General features: G+C 48.7%; 1 protein-coding gene and 1 pseudogene across 5 annotated transcripts in view; one reads left to right on the forward strand and one right to left on the reverse strand.

Moving 5' to 3' along the window:
* Positions 1 to 5,230: 5,230 nt before the first annotated feature.
* Positions 5,231 to 5,708, reverse strand: LOC113197767 (small ribosomal subunit protein uS17 pseudogene; annotated as a pseudogene).
* Positions 5,709 to 13,278: 7,570 nt separating this feature from the next.
* Positions 13,279 to 19,460, forward strand: part of Inpp5a (inositol polyphosphate-5-phosphatase A) — a 175,737-nt gene continuing 169,555 nt past the window's right edge. For all 5 annotated transcript variants that reach the window (XM_077799228.1, XM_026410292.1, XM_026410294.2 and 2 more), the window contains exon 1: positions 13,279 to 13,418. In XM_077799228.1, coding sequence (XP_077655354.1) covers positions 13,344 to 13,418 — 75 coding nt within the window. In that variant the 5' untranslated portion in view covers positions 13,279 to 13,343. The remainder of the gene's footprint in view (positions 13,419 to 19,460) is intronic.

Consider the following 19,460-nt stretch of genomic DNA (forward strand, 5'->3'; position numbering starts at 1 on the left):
CTGAGGAGGCTGAAGCAGGAGGATCACAAGTTCAAGTTAGCCTCAGCAACTTAGTGAGACCTTGTCTCAAAATAAAAACAAAAAATAAAATACAAAGACTGGGGGTGTAGCTCAATGCTTTTGCTTTAATTTATTAATCTCCAGGATCAATAAATTAAAAAATAAAAAAAGAAATAAAAAATTTAAAATGGAATAAAATAAAATGGTGGTTACAAAATTGTACTGAAGGATATATAAGAAACTTTGTATTGATAGAAAGTCCTGTTTTATATTAATATGCTTCAATTTTATAACTGAAAGGGATAATAAAAACTTTTTCCACCAAAGAAAGAAAGGCATTATGTAATGGAATACTCCTAATATCACCAACTGGGTTTTTCTGTTTAGTTGAGAAGTCAACTGATAAGAAGTTGAGAAGTTCCCTGATAAGCACAAATAATAAGAAAGTAAAAAAGTTGAATTTTTATTTTTAAACTTGAATTATTCTTATATTTGAATAAATTTCAAACTGCAGTAGCTGAGTGAGTCAGTGAGGAACTGTCTTAATCTCAATTATTCTAAGACATTCTTGTTTCAGGTGTGAGCCTGTTTCAATAACGCACACTTGCTTAAATGTCTAGAAATTAACAATACAGTAGTTGAAATGAAAAGAGTTTTGAAAACATTAGCCTTTATGAGTCCTGGGGACCAAGCTGAGATTGCAGTCAGCTATAAGTAGACGGGGCAGAATGTTAGTGACCAACTGCTTTCAACACGTGAGAGCTGTTTCAAAGATCATTGGGACCCACACATGTCTTCTTTCCTAACTCAGAAGAGCTAGCCCAGTCGCACTGTGTCATCAGTTGTCCAAGGACAGTGGCCGCACCTGACATCCCAGTGACTCAGGCAGGAGAATTGCAAGTTCAAGGTTAGCCTGGGCAACTTATGGAGAAAACAAATAGAGGTCTGGGGATGTAGTTCAGTGGTGGAGCATCTCTAGGTGCGGACTGGACACCTGTGCTGGTGAAGGTCCTGAGTGCAGAGGAGACCAGCCCCCTCACGGCTGACTCATCTGCTCTGCTCTAACTTGGTGCTTTGGGTGTGGTCCCCCTGAATCTGGAGGGGATGGACATCTTGCAAGCTGATGGGCCTGCTCACCCATTTGCTGAGCTCACCAGTTTTCCCCAAAGCCTGGGGGACTTTCAGTCCTCTCATTAGTCATCTGGGCAGCTGCCCCTCTGTGCTAGACCATAGCCGACAGGCCTACCACTTGTGTCTGATCTAACCACCCTGAGTCTACTTTAGTTTATGGAGAGTTCCCTGATTTTCAGGGTGGACGTGTGCTCAGCCATCCCTCCCCTCTCAAACTCTTCGCCTTCCTCCTTTCCAGGCAGTGTTCCCGGCTGTCTCCGTCCAGAGCCTCCAGGTGCCATCTTCACTCTGTTGCCTGCTTTCTTGGTCACCCCATTACGTTGTTAACATTGCTCTCCACCAACATAGAAAATGACCGTCCATGTCAAAGCCAAGTCCAAACTCAGCCCATGCTCCTGGACTCCCTCACGTCTGTGGCTGTTGACCACCCTCACCTCTGATGGCCCTACGTCACCCTTTCCTCATTCTTCTAAAAGACAGGGAAGGAAAGTGGCTGGCCGGGACCACCGGAGCAAGACCACTTGGTTGAAAAAAAAAATGGGTCACTGAAAAATTAATTGTCATATAGAGAAATGTCTAATGTATCTATCCGGTGAGGTTTATTTTTGAACCGAGGGTACCCAGTATAATAATGTAATTGAATAGCATCTTCTCCCCAAAACCACTGGGTTTACCGTGATTGTTCATTCATAGGCTCACCTGCTCTGGTGTCTTCTGGGGCTGGAATCTGGCCTGATCCAGGGATGACAGTTAACCTCCACGGTAACAAGGAACAAACTCGACTCACCCTCTGTGCATTGCTCAGAGGAACAAGAGACAACGCTCACCGGGGGGGGCGTTGACTAAGGGCTTAGATGCTTGTTGAGTTTTTTCCATTTAATATAAGTGAGGATATTTTTTAATCTTCTGCAGATTTAAACAATGGACAATGCAGAGGAATCTTTATAAAGATGATTTATTAAATACAAAGTTGCAAAAAAGAGGTCACAGCTGAGCTGAGAATTCTTGAAAATCTATTGCCAAAGCCAGTCATGCTGATTATTGGAGCAGGAAGTGGTACTTTAAAACTTGGTGGTCAAGGGAAAGTGTTAGTGTTCTGACTTTACCTTCAAGAAAAGCAGCTTTGGCAATTTCAAGTGCATCGTCAACCCAGAGAAGGTCATCTTGGCATGGTTTTCCTGACTTGTTTTGGTCGTTTTGGGGACTGAGTGGTCGGGAGCCGGTTTGTTCTTGTGGCATAGGGTTAACCCCTCCTTGGGAGCGAGGCCGTTTACTGGGGCCTGTTCACAGGTGGCCTGCCGCAGGGCTGGGTTGGTACAGGCCCTTCTGACTCACCCCGTGCCAACATTTTCTGCCTACATAATTTTATGTAAATAATTTGGCCCTGTCCACAATCTGTTTCTGCCAAAGGACAGGGATGCTTTCCTGAGGACAGCGGCCACCTGCGTTCACTCTGTCCACCTGGGAAGGTGTCCCTCAGCCGCCACAAGGAATCAAGGATCACTATTGACTTTCCTTCAAAGCCAAGAAGAGGGACAAGTCCTCCTGCCTCCAGGGCTGTTCAGGAAATGTCAGGATCACACATGCTGACTTGAGGGCAGAGGCCCAGGTCGCAAGATGTACCTGGGTGGGGTTGCCCCACCTGCTGAGAACCATTATCAGCACCTTGGTTTGCAGAGCTGATTAAGAACAAGCCCGAAGGAGGGCTTGGCCACAGCCCTCTGAGAGCAGAAGGGCAATCCACAGATGAGGTGGCAACTCTCACTGCCAAGGACTCATGACGTGTCTATCAGTATACAGTGATCTTAGAGTGGCTTAGCAGAGCAGGGAGGCAAGATGTGAGGTCAGGGTGGCGACAGCTCTCAGAGCCAGACTCAGCCACTTACAGGTGTGTGCCATGGGTCCTGGCTCGACTTGTGGTAAGGTCAGGACGTGGTGGCGTGTGCCCGGCACTGTCCTGGCCTGCACACTCACAGGCCTCTGCTGCTGCAGGTCCTGGGTGACAGTGAGCAGAGATGTCATTTCTGCCCAGGGACCAGGGGGAAGCACAGCAGCCTCTGCTACTGTGTTTCCAAAAAGTTCCACTTTTGGAGTGTTTTCCTAAAGAATAAAAAGGCGTCTGAATGCACTCTGCTTTCTAAAATATTGCTATTGTTAAGGCTCCACCAGCGCTGACTGAAGCCCTGGGAACTGATGTGATTTAGAATTCAGACTCTGTCCCCAGGGACAGAAGCCTGCACATCCCACAAATGACACTTTAAGTGGCAGGAGAGCACCCTTACAGCAGTGTCCCACAGCTCAAGCAGGAGGGCTCACACAGGCTGCCTTCCCTTATTTTGAGTTAGGCCAGCAAATGGATTTAAAGACAACTTTCTGTGGATTGTTATCACACATAAAAATCGAAGAAGTACATACTCATGATTATGAAATCATTTCCTAGAAGTCCCTAGCTTTTGCGTTTGGGTCTATGAGCCATTTTAAATTTGGCAAGGTGCGTGTTGAGGTCTGGGTTGACCTTGTCTCACGTGGGCCACTAGATTCCAGCTCCACTTGCTGCATTTCCTGTTCAGCTGGCATCTTTGTGTAGACCCATGGGTCTACTTCTGGATCCTCTGCTCTGCCTCCTCTATGTGCCAACCTTAGGCCATCTTGACGTGACCTCAATGACTGACCTCAGCTTTGTGACACAACTTATACCTAGATGGTGTGAGTATCCCAACTTAGATGTTCAAAACTCTTTTGGAGCCAGGCATGCGATAGTGCACCCCTATAATAGGCTGAGGCAGAAGGATCGCGAGTTCAAAGCCAGCCTCAGCAAAAAGCTAGGTGCTAAGTAACTCAGTGAGGCCCTGTCTCTAAATAAAATACTAAATAGGGCTGGGGATGTGGCTCATTGGTCGAGTGCCCCTGAGTTCAATCCCCAGTACCCACCCCCAAAAAACAACAACAAACCACCTCTTTTGGCTGTTCTGGGTCCTTTGCAGTCTCCATATGTATTTTAGAAATAATGTATGGATTTCTAAAAAGAAGGAGAAGGAGGAGAGAGGGAAAGAGGGAAGAAGGGGGAGGAGGAGGTAGCAGTGGCTGGAGTTACCTTAAGTCTATAGATTGATAAAGGAAAACGGGCGTTGAAACACCCAGAATCTTCCAGCCCAGGGCCTCGGTGTGCCCTCCATTCACTGCGATTCTTTGATATTTCTGTGCCCTGTTCCATAGTTCTCATTGTGTAAGTTTTGAACATCTTATGCTACCTTCACTCCTAGACATTTTAGGTTTTATGTTGTTTTCAGCGGGAGCACCCAGTACTTCACTTTGTTGTTCATGTCTGGTATATGGCAACACCCTGGAGTTTTGAGCACTGACTTATGCATATCATGACCTTGCTAAATTCACTCTCATGGTTTTTTTTTTTTTTTTTTTTGTAAATTTCTTAGAGTTTTCTATCAGAAGATTGTGTTGCCTGAAACAAAGACAGCTAGCTCTTCCTTTCCCTCTTCAACCTGCATGCTTTATGTTTCTTTTTCTTATTTTATTGTTCAAACTGGGGCCTTCAGTACAGGGTTGAGCCGCAGAAGTGAGAGTGCATGTCCTTGCCTGGTTTCCAACCTTAGGAGAGAGCATATGCCTTTAGCACCAGTCACCATGTTCTCAGGGGCAAATCTTACCAGATTTAGGAAGGTTCCTTTATTTTTTCATTCGTAGTGAGTTTTTAATCATAAAGGGATGTTAAATTTTGTCAAGTTTCTTTTTTGTGTCTATTGACCTGATTATATAATTTCCTCTTAATTTATTAATAGGAACTACATTAATTCATAACTATATTTATATTAATAGATTAAGTAAATCAATATTAATGGATTAATTAATTGCATTGATTTTATTAACGTGAGTTAAGAGTTTTGGATGTAATCTAATCTTGGGTCAACATTACTTGAGAATGAGGTATAATTCCTTCTACATATTGATCAGAATTTCAATTAGTTTGTTAAGAATTTTTGCTACTGTCTTTATGAATAACATTGGTTCATGAATTTCTTTCTTTTCTTTTTTTTTTTAGATTAGGAAATAACTTTATTTTGCTTTGGGGGGTGGGCAGGCATCAGTCCCAGAACTTCTGGAACCGCTTCTTGGTGCAGCAGCCTTGGTGACCTTGAGTGCATTGAAGCACACTTGTCTTGCTCAAGGGGCTGCACTTGCCCACTCTGATGATGCCACCGATCTGGACATCCCTGAAGCAGGGGTACAAGTGCACAGACCTGTTCTTGTGGCGCTTCTCAAAGCAATCGTATGTGCAGATGTGGTGGAGGTAGTCCTGGGGGATCTCGATGATCCTCTGCATCTTCATCTTGGTCACCACAACAGTCAGGATCCTCCTTTGGATAGAAATATCACCATGAAGGGGCATTTCTTTTCAATAGGTGCCTCAATGGCCTCTTTTGGTGACCTGATGCACTGGCCAATATTTTTGTAGTATCGAGGGAGTTTCTCCTCCCCAGTTTCTCCCAGCAGGACCTTCTTCTTGTTTTGAAAGATGTCAGCTGCTTTTGGTAGGCACGCTCCATCTGGATGTCTGCCATCTTCCCGGTTGCCTGAAAAAAAAAAAAAAAAAGAGCAAGAATTTCTTTTTTGATATTGTCTTGGTATTAGGGAAATATAGCCTCATAGAATGAGTTGGAAAATGGTCCCTCCTTTTTTTTTTTTTTCTGGAAAAGTTTGTATAGAATTGCTTGATTTATTCCTTAAGTGTTTGACAGGATTTACCAGTTGAGTCATCTGGACCTAGAGCTGTGTATATGTTTAAGGAGATTTTATCTTTTATTTAAAATTTTCTTTTCTTTCTTTTTTTTTTTTTTTTTTTTTTTGGTCCTGGGGATTTAACCCAGGGGCACTTTACCACTAAGCTCCATTCCCAGCCCTTTTTATTTTTTATTTTGAGACAGGGTCTGGCCAAGTTTCTGAGGCTGGCCTTGAACTTGTGATCCTCCTGTCTTTTCTTAGCCTCTTGAGTCACTGGGGTTACAAGTGTGTGCCACTGGGTCTGGTTGTGTGAGGTAATTTTAAATCATGGATTCAAAATTTTAATAGAGTGCTATTCAGATCATTTCTTCGCGGATGACCTTTGGTAATTTGTGCTTTTCAAGTAAATTGCCCATTTCATCTAAATTGTTAGTTTTATTGGTATAAAGTTATCCACAGTGTTCTCTCATTCCTCATGAAGCATGTAGGGTCTATAGTGTTACTTTTCCCTTGTATTTGGGTCATTTGGTCTCTGTCTCTGTCTCTCTGTCTCTCTGTCTCTCTCTCTCTCTCTCTCTCTCTCTGATCATTCTAGATATTGGTTATTAATTTTATCAATTATTTAAAAGAACCCGTCTTTAAATTTTGTTTCTGGTTGCTTTATATTTCATTGATTTAATGCTTGTCGTTGTTATTTCCTGTTTGACTTTAGATTTAATTTGCTTTCTTTTTTTAGCTTTTTAATGACTATGTCATTTATTTTCTGAAATAAGCATTTAAAGCTATGCATTTCTCTCTAAGCACTGCTTTACCTGCATCTCACACATTTCCATTTTCATGCTGTGTGTGGGGGACGCTAGATATTGGCCCAGGGGCTTGCACATGCTAGGTAAATGCTGTACCAATGAGCTGCACCCTGGCCCTTTCATGTCTTTTAACATGGTATTTGACTCTAACATAAGGGGAAAAAAATCCTAAAGGGGCCAATATTGTGGCTCAGTGGTAGAGCACTTGCCTGGGAATGTGTGAGGCACTGAGTTTGATCTTCAGCACCACATAAAAATAAATAAAATAAAGATAAGTTTCCATCTACAATTAAAAAAAATCCTAAAAACCAAAAAGGCTTCATGTACAAGGATGTTTGTCATAGTATTTTGAAATCATGTACTATTGGAACCAATCTAAACTTTCAAATTCACTGGTCGGTGAACCTCAATGTTTCTATCAGGTGACACTACACTGGCATGGAAAACCCCTAGGAAGGGTCTGTGGTTGCTTCAGGAAATAGTGTCACTGTAGCCTTGGTGTGAAAAGAGACAAGCTGTGTGTATGGCAGGATCCCAGGGCTCACTGTTAGACGAGCAGAATCAAGAGGCACCTTCAAAGCAGCCACTGGGCTCCATTGGTGGAGTGTTCCTCTTGCCGACTGTGTGCCATTCCATAGTGTCCTGATGTTTGACTTGTGAGGACAGGTTCAGGAAGCCGGGGTACACTCGTCTCATTGGAGGCAGGCTGTGTTGGCTGCAGACTCAGCTTCTCTGGGACAGGTCTTCTGTCTTGACCATCTCCTCCTGGGGGTCTGCGTGGTGATGTGTCGAGGGCATGGTTGAGTATTCCGTGTGTGTGTGTGCAGGTTTAGGCTGCGTGGTGCTGCGGGGACCAGCTGGCCTGGAGTCCCCCAGGGCTTGCCCTGGCTCGCTCTCTTAGAGGCTGTGTGAGGGTGGCAGAATTCTTAATCTGACAGCTTCAGTTTTCTCCTTCATGAAACAAAAACATCTCATGAGACAGTTGTGAGGATTAGAAATGAGGATGGTGAACCCCTCATCCACAACTGGTACCTATGAGAGGATAACTATTACTGACAAACAAGGAAAGAATCCAAATAACTCAGAAGGAAAAGGCCTCCTTCTCCAGATTGGTCCCAGGTCCAGTGGAAAGTGTGCCATTGGCTTACTATTGGCTCAAGTGATGGAGGCCAGTCTCTCCCAGAGAGGACCAGGCCCTGGATTCTCTTCACTGTGTACCTGGCCAGGTTCTCTCTCTGCGGGAATTATCTTGAGGAATAACTTAGCCTAAGCATCTTGGTCTACAGTGGGATAAAGCTGGTCTCCTCTGCAGGAATCCTGAAGCTTGCTTATTATATGATTGAAACATGCTTTGAAGAGTGCCAGACATATATATGCTGAAGGATGACTTTAAAAATTTTTTTAGATGTTGACAAACCTTTATTTTATTCATTTATTTGTACACGGAACTGAGAATTGAATCCAGTGCTTCACACATGCTAGGCAAGCACTCTACCAGTGAGCCCCAGCCCCAGCCCCTGAAGGATGACTTTTAAATTGGATGGTGGATACCCTTGAGGAGTTCAGGTTCAAAATCCCTGAACCTTTTGATAACTCTGAATCCATAAGTAAATTGGTACCATCTTAGAATAAGTAAAGATGTGATATTTAGTGCCACTCTAATGTAAACGTTCTAAAAACATCACAACATATTGCTATTTAACAAAAGACTTGTGCTGAATTTCCCTCCTGGGAGCCCAAGAGCATGGAGTCTAGTGGCCAGGACTAAAGCAGGATTGACACCACAGCAGCAGGAGGAGAGAGCCACCCACGGCCTCCACTGCCATCTTTAGCCCAGTGCAGACCAGGGGGGCGGGGCTGCTGTTGCTGAACCTGGGAGGCAGCCCTTCTCATTGTCTTGGCATAGATTCCACAGGAGACTTGGGATGATGTTCAGACGGGAGCAGAAGCACAGGGCAAAGAGCTCCTTCTTTCCCTGATTTTATCTCTTAGCTTGGGGGATGTAAGTGCTCAGTGTTTTTCTGAAGATTGGACCACGCTGGACCCAGCTCTGTGATGGGCCTGACATGTCACCAATACACATGATACCTATTTATTGAGCATTTTCTGTATGACAGCCACATAAGATCAAGGAGGCCACTCTCAAGCTGTTGATCCTAAGGGGTGGGGGAGGCAGCCAACAGCAGGCCAGGGAGGTGGCAGGTGACAAGGGCTGTGAGATAGACTGTGGTGTGATGGGGTAAGCAGGGCATGGTGAGGGGTGGGTGCAGGGCCCATGGAGGAAGGGGCATCATGACAAAGGAAGCCTGCCAGGCTGACAGAGAGACGCCATGCCAAGGCCCTGAGCTGCCGGGAGGCTGGTGTCATCAAGCTGGCGTTCTGAAGTCTGAGGCACCGGAGGAAATGTGTGAATCAGGAATGTTTCCACTGTGGCTTTGACACGGCCCTTCCAGTGCAGCAGTCTGGCATGGTGACAAGATCTAAGGTGTGTGCCCAATGAAGTCAACCAGGAGGCAGTGTGGCCCCAGGAAGGACATACGCAGGCCCAAGACCTAGGACACCAGGACCCCAGAACCCCAGTCAAGGAGAACACAGATGTGGTCATTAATGGCAGGGGCAGAGAGCAGGAATGTCATACATGCCAGGAGGGAGTTAGGGGTCAGTCATGCTGGGAGACTGGCTGAGAGCAGGCCTGGGGAGCTCTCTGAGGGGTCCCTGGTGGGGTGTGGGCATGCAGAGCTTGAGTTGAGGGTCTGGAAGAGAATGGTACTTTGGCGTGCTAGGCAGAGACTCTGGGAGACTTGGAGCAAGACTCACAGCAAGACAGCAGTAAGGTGCAAGGGAAGGGAATTGTGTAGGGTGAAGGAAGATTTTTTATAGGAACCAAGTCAAAGAGACTACCTACAGGCTGATGGCACAGACCAGGAGTGGGTAGCCTTGGGTGGGTGGGCACCTCATCTGTGCAGCAGGACCCAGGAAGTACAGAGAGGTTGCCAGATGTTGGGGGGCTATTGACTAGGCAGGAAGATTGCAGTCTGTCAATCCTTCCTCACTGAAGGGACAGGGCATCTATCAGAGTGGTGGCAAGTGATTTTGAGAGAGGGGCAAGTAGAAACTACCAACATCTTTGAATGACAAGGGCACTTGTGGAAGAAGCCGGGGATGTGGGAGTGGAGTGCTCTCCAATTTAGCTCTCTAGTTTTTCTCCAGTTTGGTTTTGTCTAATTTAGAGCAAGCTCAACAGAAGAGGATAGTTCAGGTATCAGTCTTGGGAACCAGACAGGCAAGGGAAGGGGACAGGAAGAAGCAAGGGATGGGATCCATGGGGGTGATTCTGCCCCCAGGAGGAGCACAGTAAGGCAGGAAGCAGAGGCCTGTGCACGCATGTTTGTGTGTGCAGGTGTGTGTGCTGGGGGTGACTGCTAATGAAGGGTTGGAGGTCAAGAGGTCCCATACAAGTGAACTTGAAGGAGAGGGAGTACAGAGAGGATTAGGTGTTTGGACTAGGACAAGGCGTGGTTATTGGTGTTGAGAAGAATGAGCATATGACCTTAGCAGTGGTGTTGAAGTGGGACCAGCAAGAGACTAGGACCACCCACACAGGTGCTGGAGTCTTTAAGAATGGACGCATGAAGGGGGGACAGGAGTGAAGCCAGATTTAAAGTTAGGTAGTCAGTGTAGTTAGGTAAATCGGGTCTAATATCAAGTGAAATCTAAAACGGAGGCCATGTTGAGAATGAATTCCCGGAAAAGTTGAGCAACTCTCGGAATGTTAATGAAGTCTAGGAAAAAGCCCAAAGAAGTGTTAATGAACAGCCCCCAGCAAACATGAAGATAGCCCATCCCAAAGAAGTGTTAAAGAACAGCAACTTGAAGATGCTGACTCAGAAGGGCCCAGATTACTTCTTTGGCCCACCTGTGTCCCACCCCTCAGGCCTTCCCACCTATATTCCATCACTGAAAGAACTACAAAATGGAGAGACAACCGCACTTCCACGGATTTCATCTCTTGGGTCCCCTTCTTCCTCTGGGAGAAGTCTTTTCTGCTGTTGTTTAATAAACTTCTATTTTCCACTCTGACCTGGCCTCGGCGTGCTTCTCTGGTGTTATATTTCAACATTGGGGAAGCCAGGACTCGTCAACAGCGGTAACAGGAGGACTGTGAGGGTGCTGAGTCTTGAGTAAGTGTCTGGAAGGAGAGGAGGTTGCCGCTTCAAAGAGGGCTGGCTAGAGAAGGAAGGAGGACCAGAAAGGCTGGATATGCTACCCCAACTTGGCCAGGGTGTGCTGGGTTGCGTGGGAGAAGATGGCTGGAGGGGAACAGGAAGGTGATACCACCTCTTGTAAACAAGGCGCAGACCTCAGCAATGCCCTTACATTTGTAAGGTTCCTGACTTGTGAGACAAATCTGCTCCCTGTGTACTTCCAGGACTTAGTGTGCAATGAATGAGGGGGTAGAGAGCACATGAGCTCTCTTGTGTCTCCCTTTAAAAGGACTCTGTCCTTTTGGATCAGGTACCACTCTTAGAACCTCATTTAATGGCAATTATCTCTAGATAGGCTCTATCTCCTAACATATTCACATCCAGGGGCTAGGGCTTAAATGCATGAATTTGGGGAGTATGTAATTCAGTCAGAGGCAGTTACATACTGAACAATGTGAACACCTATCAGTCAAATGGATCTTGGTGGAATCAGGTTGGTGGTCAGTGTAAGCAGAAATCTTGGATTTAGTATCTCAAAGCAGTGATGCCTACTGTTCTCTGGCCTGCCACCTACCAGTTTGTGGCTCACCAACCTGCCCAGCCATCACCCTCACCCCTACAGGTGCTGTTTTTCTTTTTAATAGAACATAATGAGCATGATATACCATTGGACACTACCATGCTCTCAGCAATTGAGGGCTGGCCTCCTTGGAGTCAGAGGGGGAAAGCTGTGTGTGTGTGTGTGTGTCTGTGTGTGTGTGCGCGCGTGCGCGCGCGCGCCCCCGCCTGCACCTTGTCTTTTCTCAGTGGGCATCCTCCATCCCCACATCTGTGTCTGAAAAACTCTGGAGTGACCTTGTCCAGCATGGTGGCCCTGAGCACGGCCCTGACACATGGCTGTGCGCCTGGAGCTGGGCTCCCAGTATCAGATACCCATTTTAAAGTCCGGGTGTGAAAAAATATTAACATTGTTAAATACTGGATACACATTTTCAGGGTGGATCCGCCTCAGGCCCCAGACTGGGCATGGCTCCCTGTCACCCCAGCAGGAAGGTCTCTGCCCCAGCACCACCTTGTTCTTGCCTAGCCCCCTGAACTTGCGTGGTGATTAATTAAAAGACCCTGGCCCGGCTCTGCCGCCTCATCCTGTCCAGAGAAGCAGACCCAGAGAGCTGTCTCTAGGTGCGGATGTGGGCAGCAGCTGGCTGCTAAAGCACCTCTAACTCAGGGGTTGCCTCTTAAAAGAACTTTTCCTTTTAGTGTTTTCTTGGCTACAAATGCCTTCTATTTCTTTTTTCTTTTTTTTTTTTATTGGTTGTTCACAACATTACAAAGCTCTTGACATATCATATTACATACATTAGATTGAAGTGGGTTATGAACTCCCAATTTTACCCCAAATGCAGATTGCAGAATCACGTCGGTTACACATCCACAATTTTACATAATGCCCTATTAGTAATTGTTGTATTCTGCTACCTTTCCTATCCCCTACTATCCTCCCTCCCCTTCTATTTCTTTTAAGTAGTCAGCATCAGGAACTCGGTTGTCATATTAGGAAGTTGCAAAATCCCGTACACTTGCTCTCCGGGGAGGGGCTGGGGTGAGCGACTGGTCCCTGCAGACCCGACTCCGGGAGAACTGAGGCGCCTCCCCAACCCTCAGGGACGCGGCCTATTCCCGACGCTGCTCATCTCCCCACGGGCCGGAACCATAGCTGAACAACAGCTCCACCCGGCGCTGCAGGGCCAGGAGGAAGGGTCTCTGAGTTCCAGGGATCTTTTTGGAGCCGCAAAGCTGTGCGCCGGCCGCGGGCTCCTAGAGAGAGAAGCCTCTTTAAAAGGAGGGGTCGGATTCGGGCTCTGACGTCTAAGAGTGCGGAGGCGGAGTCTGCGCGCAGCCGCGGTGCGGGGGGCGGGACGCGACTCGCTGAGGCCGAGCCGGCTCAACCGCAGCGCGGTCACGGAGAGGCTCCGCCCCTCCCCGCGCAGGCCCCGCCCCACCAACAGGCGCGGTCCCTGCGTAGACTCCCGGCCCCGCCCACCCCTGGCCCCGCCCCACCCCGGCTCCGCCCGGCCCCCACAGGCCTGGCTCAGGCAGGCAGATCCCTTAGCCTCAGCCCGCGCAGCCCCGCCCCGCGCAGGCCTTGCTCCGCCCCCCGGGGGGCGGGCCTTGCTGAGCCCGAGTCCGCGGCGGCGGCTGCGGGAACTTTCCCGGCGGGTCTAATGGCTGCGCGCGGGCCGCTGTGAGGCGCGGTGGCGAGCGGGCGCGGGGCCGCGGAGCAGTGAGGAGCGACGAGCGCGAGGCCGGAGCTCCGGCCAGGCCCGGCCCGACCCGCCGAGCCCGCGATGCGCCCGGGGACCGCCCCCCGGCGCAGCTGACGCCCCGCGGCCCCGCGGACCCCGGCCCGGCCCCGCAGGAAGCGGCGCCGCCGCCCAGCCCAGCGCCCGCGCCGCCCGGCACGATGGCGGGGAAGGCGGCTGCTCCGGGCACCGCGGTGCTGCTGGTCACGGCCAACGTGGGCTCGCTCTTCGACGACGTAAGTGCCGCGCCGTCCGCCCTGGAGCGCGGCCCTGGCGCCCCGCCGCCCGGACCCCAGCCGCGAAACCCGCGGGCCCGCCCCCAGCTCGGCTCTCACCCGTGTCAGGGCCGCGAGCCCAGAACTCGAGGACCCAGCCCGTTCCCAGCCCCTGCCCCGATCCAGACTCCAGAAGCCTGGTCTGTGGGCACCGACCCCCCACCTAGCTTGACCGTGGTCCTGAATTTGACGCCGACCCCTGATTCCCAGCCTGGCCTGCGCCCCAAGACCGTGGTCACTGAAACCATGAGTCTTGAGCCTGGATCCCTGGTTGCTGAACCCTGGCCCCAAACCTGACTCTAGCACCCCCGCCCCCCGCAACTCTGGCCTCCGAACCCTGAGACCTCACAACAAACCCTGGAAGAAATTCTGGAACTCCTGACTGAATCCTGACCCCCAAGCCCCTGAACCCCGGGGTCCCCAAACTCCATCCTATGGCCCCTGTCCATCTGCCCCGTTCTCTCTGGGTGCTTGAGGTGTAAGGTGCCCCCGTTTCCCCTGGTAACTTGTGATCTCCTTGCTCATCGAATGAGGGGACTGTTGGAAGCTCTGGAGGACTTTATATCCCTTATTTATATAGGAAAAGGTGCCGAGAAACTCATCAAGGGCAGAGTGGGATGCTGGCTACTAAGGCCTTTGCCTCCCAGCCCCCCAACCAGTCCTCAGTCCCACCCAGGAACCCTAGAGCCTGCCTTGAAGGCAGGAGGCGGGTTAGGCCCAGGGTGCATTGGGAGCTCCCCAGAGCAGGCCCAGGCTGACCTAATTCGTTATTTCAGCCATGGTGCCACCCCAGTGTTGGTACTTAAACTGCCAACCCAAATAAAGCAGAATGCGGCTCCAAGTGGCATGCTTGTTTAAGAAGAAAGGGTAATGTCACAGATGGAGCTGTGGAGCCACGTCCTCCCTCCCTCCCTCCCTAGGTGAAGAGTTGGGGCTGTGCCAGGGTCGGGAGGTGTGTGCTGCAGATACAAGCCTCATGTAGATTTCAGGGGATGTTCGTGTTTCTTTACTGGCAGCAAGTATGGTTGAGGAGTTTCATTAAGCTGAGTTCATGCACAGACTAGGTTATTTTTTTGGGGGGAGATTACTGGGGCTGAACCCAGGGGTACTCTACCACTAGGCTATATCTTCAGCCCTTTTTTCTTTTGAGGCAGAGTCTCACTAAGTTGCCGATGCTGGCCTCGAACTTGGGATTCTTCTGCCTCAGCCTCCCAAGTAGCTGGTATTACAGGAAGGTGCCACTGTGCCAAGCTAGTGGTTTTTGTTAATAAAAGGTGGGCGCAATTTTTGTGTTTTGTAACTTAACTTCCAGGCATCTGTGTTATCCTTACCTGCTGGAGATGGACTGTTTCCCTTTGGACTTTGTTGTAGACAACTTGTAGTTTCATATGTGATCCTTCTCTACTAGAGCCTGTATGGGTGTGTGCTTGTATATTTAGCATTCTATTCTAAGCTTTCCAGTAACATGTCACTGTAACATGGTTTTGTTCAGATGATTCAGATCCGTTAACTGTGGCTTCAAAGCCTCAGAAATGTCAGGAAAATTAAGCATGGTGGGGCATTTTAGTCTCAAAGGGAAAGAATTTTTCTGTGCAAACATTCTTTCCAGTAATCTTTTGATTCCAAGTTCTAGCATTCTTGTTGTATTTCAACTGTATACACATATTTCTCTGTGTAGGTATTAAAATGGGTAACTTAATTCACTTTTGTTTAGTGATATACTCTCTCTGAATTTTTATTTTTTCTTAAAGTCTATATGGAATTTTGCATTATGTTTGCATTTGGAAGGAGCATTTGTTTTAGTAGAGAGTACCTGGGTAACTCCATAAGGTGACTTAAGATTCAAGGCCAAGTAGAACAACATCTGTCCGTTTTCTTCTCTCTTTTTTGGTACTGGCAATTGAACCCAGGAAACTTTATCACTGAGCTACATCCCCAGCCCTTTTATTTTGAGGCAGGGTCTTGTTAAGTTGACAAAGCTGGCTTCCAACTTGCGATCCTCCTGCCTTAGCTTCCTGTGTCTCTGGGATTATAGGCATGTGCCACCACGCCCAGCTCCTTTTCTTAATGTGTGGAGCTCTGTCCCTGTGCCCCTTTTCCCCCAGTGGCCTGGCAAAGCCTGGCTCACTTGCCTTCTAGGGCTTCCCTCCTTGGCGGAGGCTTGGGTGATGGTGCTCATGAAATATAAGCCTGTGAAAGCAGTGGGTTCTCTAGTGAAGGAGACTTTACTTTCTTGGCTTATACTCTGTTTCAGATCCTCGGACTCTTGCCTTCACTCAACTTGTGCCCCTCCTGACAAACACCCCTCCCACAGTATTCAGCCTTGTTAAAAGCAAGCTCTTCTCTGTGCCTTATGCCTTAGCTGCTTCCAAGGGAGTCTGATTCTGGGGAGAATGGTGTCCAGTTTGAAACAGACATGCTGACTGTGAGGACATTTTTCCTTTTATGCACAGTATGCACAGTGATAGGAGGTTTGTTTCTGATTTTGGAATTTTGAAAGTCTCCCTTCTCCTCTCCATGTAGTGGCGACCCCTCTTAAACACTGCATATGTAATTAATTAATTAATTTATTAGGTGCTGGGATTGAACCCAGAGCCTTGCTGTGCTGGGTACAAGCTCTATCGTCGAACTCCCTGCTTGTGTATATAAATATTAATCCTGGTTTTGTTCTTAACTCCCTGGAATCTCCAGAACATCTAGTTTCCTCTTCTCTTCTCATTGACACTCCTGGCATCCTCATGTCCAACAGGATGGCCAGACTGCAGTTGCTGAGGGTCTTCAGGTTGTGTGGAGTCCTTTGACATTACAGACAATGTGCCATAAATGTATTGCAAGACGTCAGTCTTCAAACTTTTATTCCTTTCATTCTTAAAAATTACAGAGGACCCCAAGAGTTCTTGTTTGTGTAGGTTTTACCTACAAATATTCACTATCAGAAGCTGAAACAGAGAAAGAGGTAAACCCAGAAACACAGAGCACTTTAGCATTAGCTGGCACTTTAGCATGGCATGCTACATGCTCCCAGAGGCAACCTGTGCCCTTGGGCGGGATCAAGGAAAAGGAACTCATTCCATAGTGTTAGAAATGGTTTTGGCCCAGTCACCCTTTGAAGAGGTATCCTCCTCCTGTGTGTTATGCTATTGTCAAGGCCGGGTTGGTCCCTTGTGGCAAGTTCCTGGTCAGTCCTTCTTACTTGCTTGCTAGAAGCTCTAAGGCTTTGGGTCCTTCTGCAAGGAGTTTTTGCTTGGTAATGGCTTTACAGAGGTAGAATCCATATGCCACGTATAATTCAGAGGTTTTAGTGCATTCACGAGTTGCATGACTATTGCCAGTCAATGCTGAAACATTGTCACCTCAGATAGAAGCTGTACATTATCAGGTGCCTGAAACCACAGCCCCTGCCCACCAGTAGCCTCTTCCATCTCCTCTTCCCCTTCTGGATTTTACATACATGGAATCACAATGTGAGGCCTTTGTGCCTGTCTGCTGTCACCCAGCAAGGTGTTCTCAGTCACCCTGTTGTGGCTGTGTCAGGGCTTCATTCCTCCTGTGGATGGATACTGTCCCATCACATGGACATGCTGCATCTTGTCTACCATTTGGACTAGTTCCTCCTTTTGGCTGTTGTGAACACTGCTGCTATGAGCATTGGTGTGCAAGTCCCTGTGGGTATGTATGTCAGCTCTGTGGGGCATGTGCCCTGTGGTGGAATTGCTGGGTCGCACAGTAACTGTGTTTAGCCTTCTGGGGGAGTCATGAGACTCTCCAAGCAGCTGCACCATCTTTCATTCCCACCAGCAGGGTCTGGTTTTCCACATCCTCCCCAGTACTCGTTACTCTGTCCTTTTTCCCAAGACTTTTTTCCTTTGCCTGGACACCCTAATTTGGTTCTCCTCACCCAGCTCTCAGCATGAGTGTGCTGGGGCCAGACTGGCTGCCTTTCCCTGGCCACACTTGCTTCCTGGGCCTCACCTAGGTTCCCTTTCTCTGCATTAGTGGAGAGCTGCAGCTGGGGAGAGTGAGGCTATGTGCAGCAGCCAGCCTGTGCGGAAGACCAGCACTTCTGAAGGGATTTGGGCTTGTCTGTCTCTGCTGTCTGTGAGCTGGTGCAGAGCATGGGGCTGCTGGAGGCCTAGCCTCTGCCGGGGCCTGGCTGGAGGTGTCTCAGCGTTTTTGTTTTTGGCGTTGCTGCTTCTGCCCTGAGAGTGCAGTAGACTCTTCTGTGAAGAAGAATTATGGTCACTTTCCTGAGTCTACAAGCCAGGGCTCTGCCTGTCTCCCAGAGTGGCAGGATCAAGTAAGACAGTTTCCAAGCCTTGTTGCAATCACTGGTGCTACTCTCCTGACACCGGGAATAACTTCTGAATCACCTTTGACTGGCATCTTGGGTGCCTTCAGTGTTGTTTGGGATTTCTAAGGAAATGTGGCAATCACCTGCTTCTTTACTGCTCATGCCCCCTCCAACCTGCCCAATGTCTGGGAACTCAGACCATGCTCTGTGTGGTCACTGACCAGCTTTGAGCGCAGCTGTGTTCCCTGGTCAACTACCACCCTCTCTGTCCTGTTTCCACCCTTCTAGATATGTGGAGGGGTCTGGGCACCTGGGGTGTTAGAAATACTAAGTGTTTCCAGGTGGAACTGCTGGATGGCCCTGTGAGAATAGAACGTGGGATCACGTGTGCCCATGCTGTCCACCTAGAGGGCCCAAGAAGTCTCAGTTTGCAGGGTGTCACTAAGAAGTACCTTCCATGTGGGGGCTTAGGGCCTCCTCTCACAGCAGATGTAGCACAGGAGGAGCTGTGCTGCTCCTAGGGTGGCCTCTACTTGGTTTCAGGACAGGAGGCCTGTGGTGGGGTGTTTCTGTGGATTTGCTTGGTCTGATTCAGAACTTGCAGAAACCTCACACCCAGACCTACCTCCTAATGAAGTTAGGGAGTGAAGTTAGGGAGGGCCCTGTCTCTGCTGGAGGGAAGGCCCTTGGAAGGCCTTAACTGGATGGAAGAGGTGGGGAAAGGAGGGGAGAGGGAGCAGGTTGCCCTGAGCCCAGGGAGAAAGGAAGTTCCCCAGTTGGAAGGTGACTTCTGTCCAGGAATGACCTGAATTGCATGGTGTTCACCCTGCTGTCCACAGTTGTCTGAGAATAGCCCCTGCCTAGCCCCTGCCTAGGCTGGCGAGTCCCTCTGATGTGCACATACTACGTCAAACAGAAGGAGAAGGCAGGCCTGCCCCGTTGGCCAGCACAGGAGGGACTAGTCCTACTTTCTGTTGCTCACTTTAGTTAATTGGAATACCTGGGCATCTCCTGCACAGACAGACTCTCTAGAGGCCTGTCAAACAAGGAGTTTAGAGGCTGGAGGCTGATGCCCACTGTGGCCAGGCCTGGCCTTCCAAGTGGTTACCTCTGAGAGTGTGGGGAAAAAACTCTGATGTGTGGGCTCCCCCTCTAGGACTCTTCTTTCCTGAGAATAGATTATGCTTGGGGCGTGCATTGGAATCTAGGAAACGTCCAGAGCTGAGCTCTTCAGGGAGGGCAGTGCTGAGCTGGCCCACCCTAGTCTGACCTGAAGCCCTTTAAGCTCAGGACCCTCATAAAAGCTCCCTGGTGTGAGAAAGCTTTCTGGGCTCAATGCTGTGTGTGAACAAGCATCCAGTATGTGAGCCCAACATCAGGTCACTTGGCTCCTCCAGGAGAATAGAACATTAGTCCAGCAGTGGAAGTCGTGCAGTAATTCACATAAACTGGGGTTGGAGGATGGTGATCACCATGTTCTGCTGCATCCCTGCAGGCTCTTGGAGGGGGCTTCTAACTGTTGGTCCTTGGCTCATAGTTTTCCACATCATGGGTCTGTTTTGTGAGCTTCTCTCCCTATGGCTCTCATCTTTGAGGCTCTTGAGTCTTCTGTTTAGTCTCTGAGGGTGAGAGCTTCTGTGGTGCCCACATTGCTCCCAGTTTGAGTTTTAATTGTAGAGGAGGTTTGGAGAGTGGATATGGCACTAGAGAAG

This window comes from Urocitellus parryii, chromosome 5, assembly GCF_045843805.1.
Source record: "Urocitellus parryii isolate mUroPar1 chromosome 5, mUroPar1.hap1, whole genome shotgun sequence".
NCBI classification, from domain to species: Eukaryota; Metazoa; Chordata; class Mammalia; order Rodentia; family Sciuridae; genus Urocitellus; species Urocitellus parryii.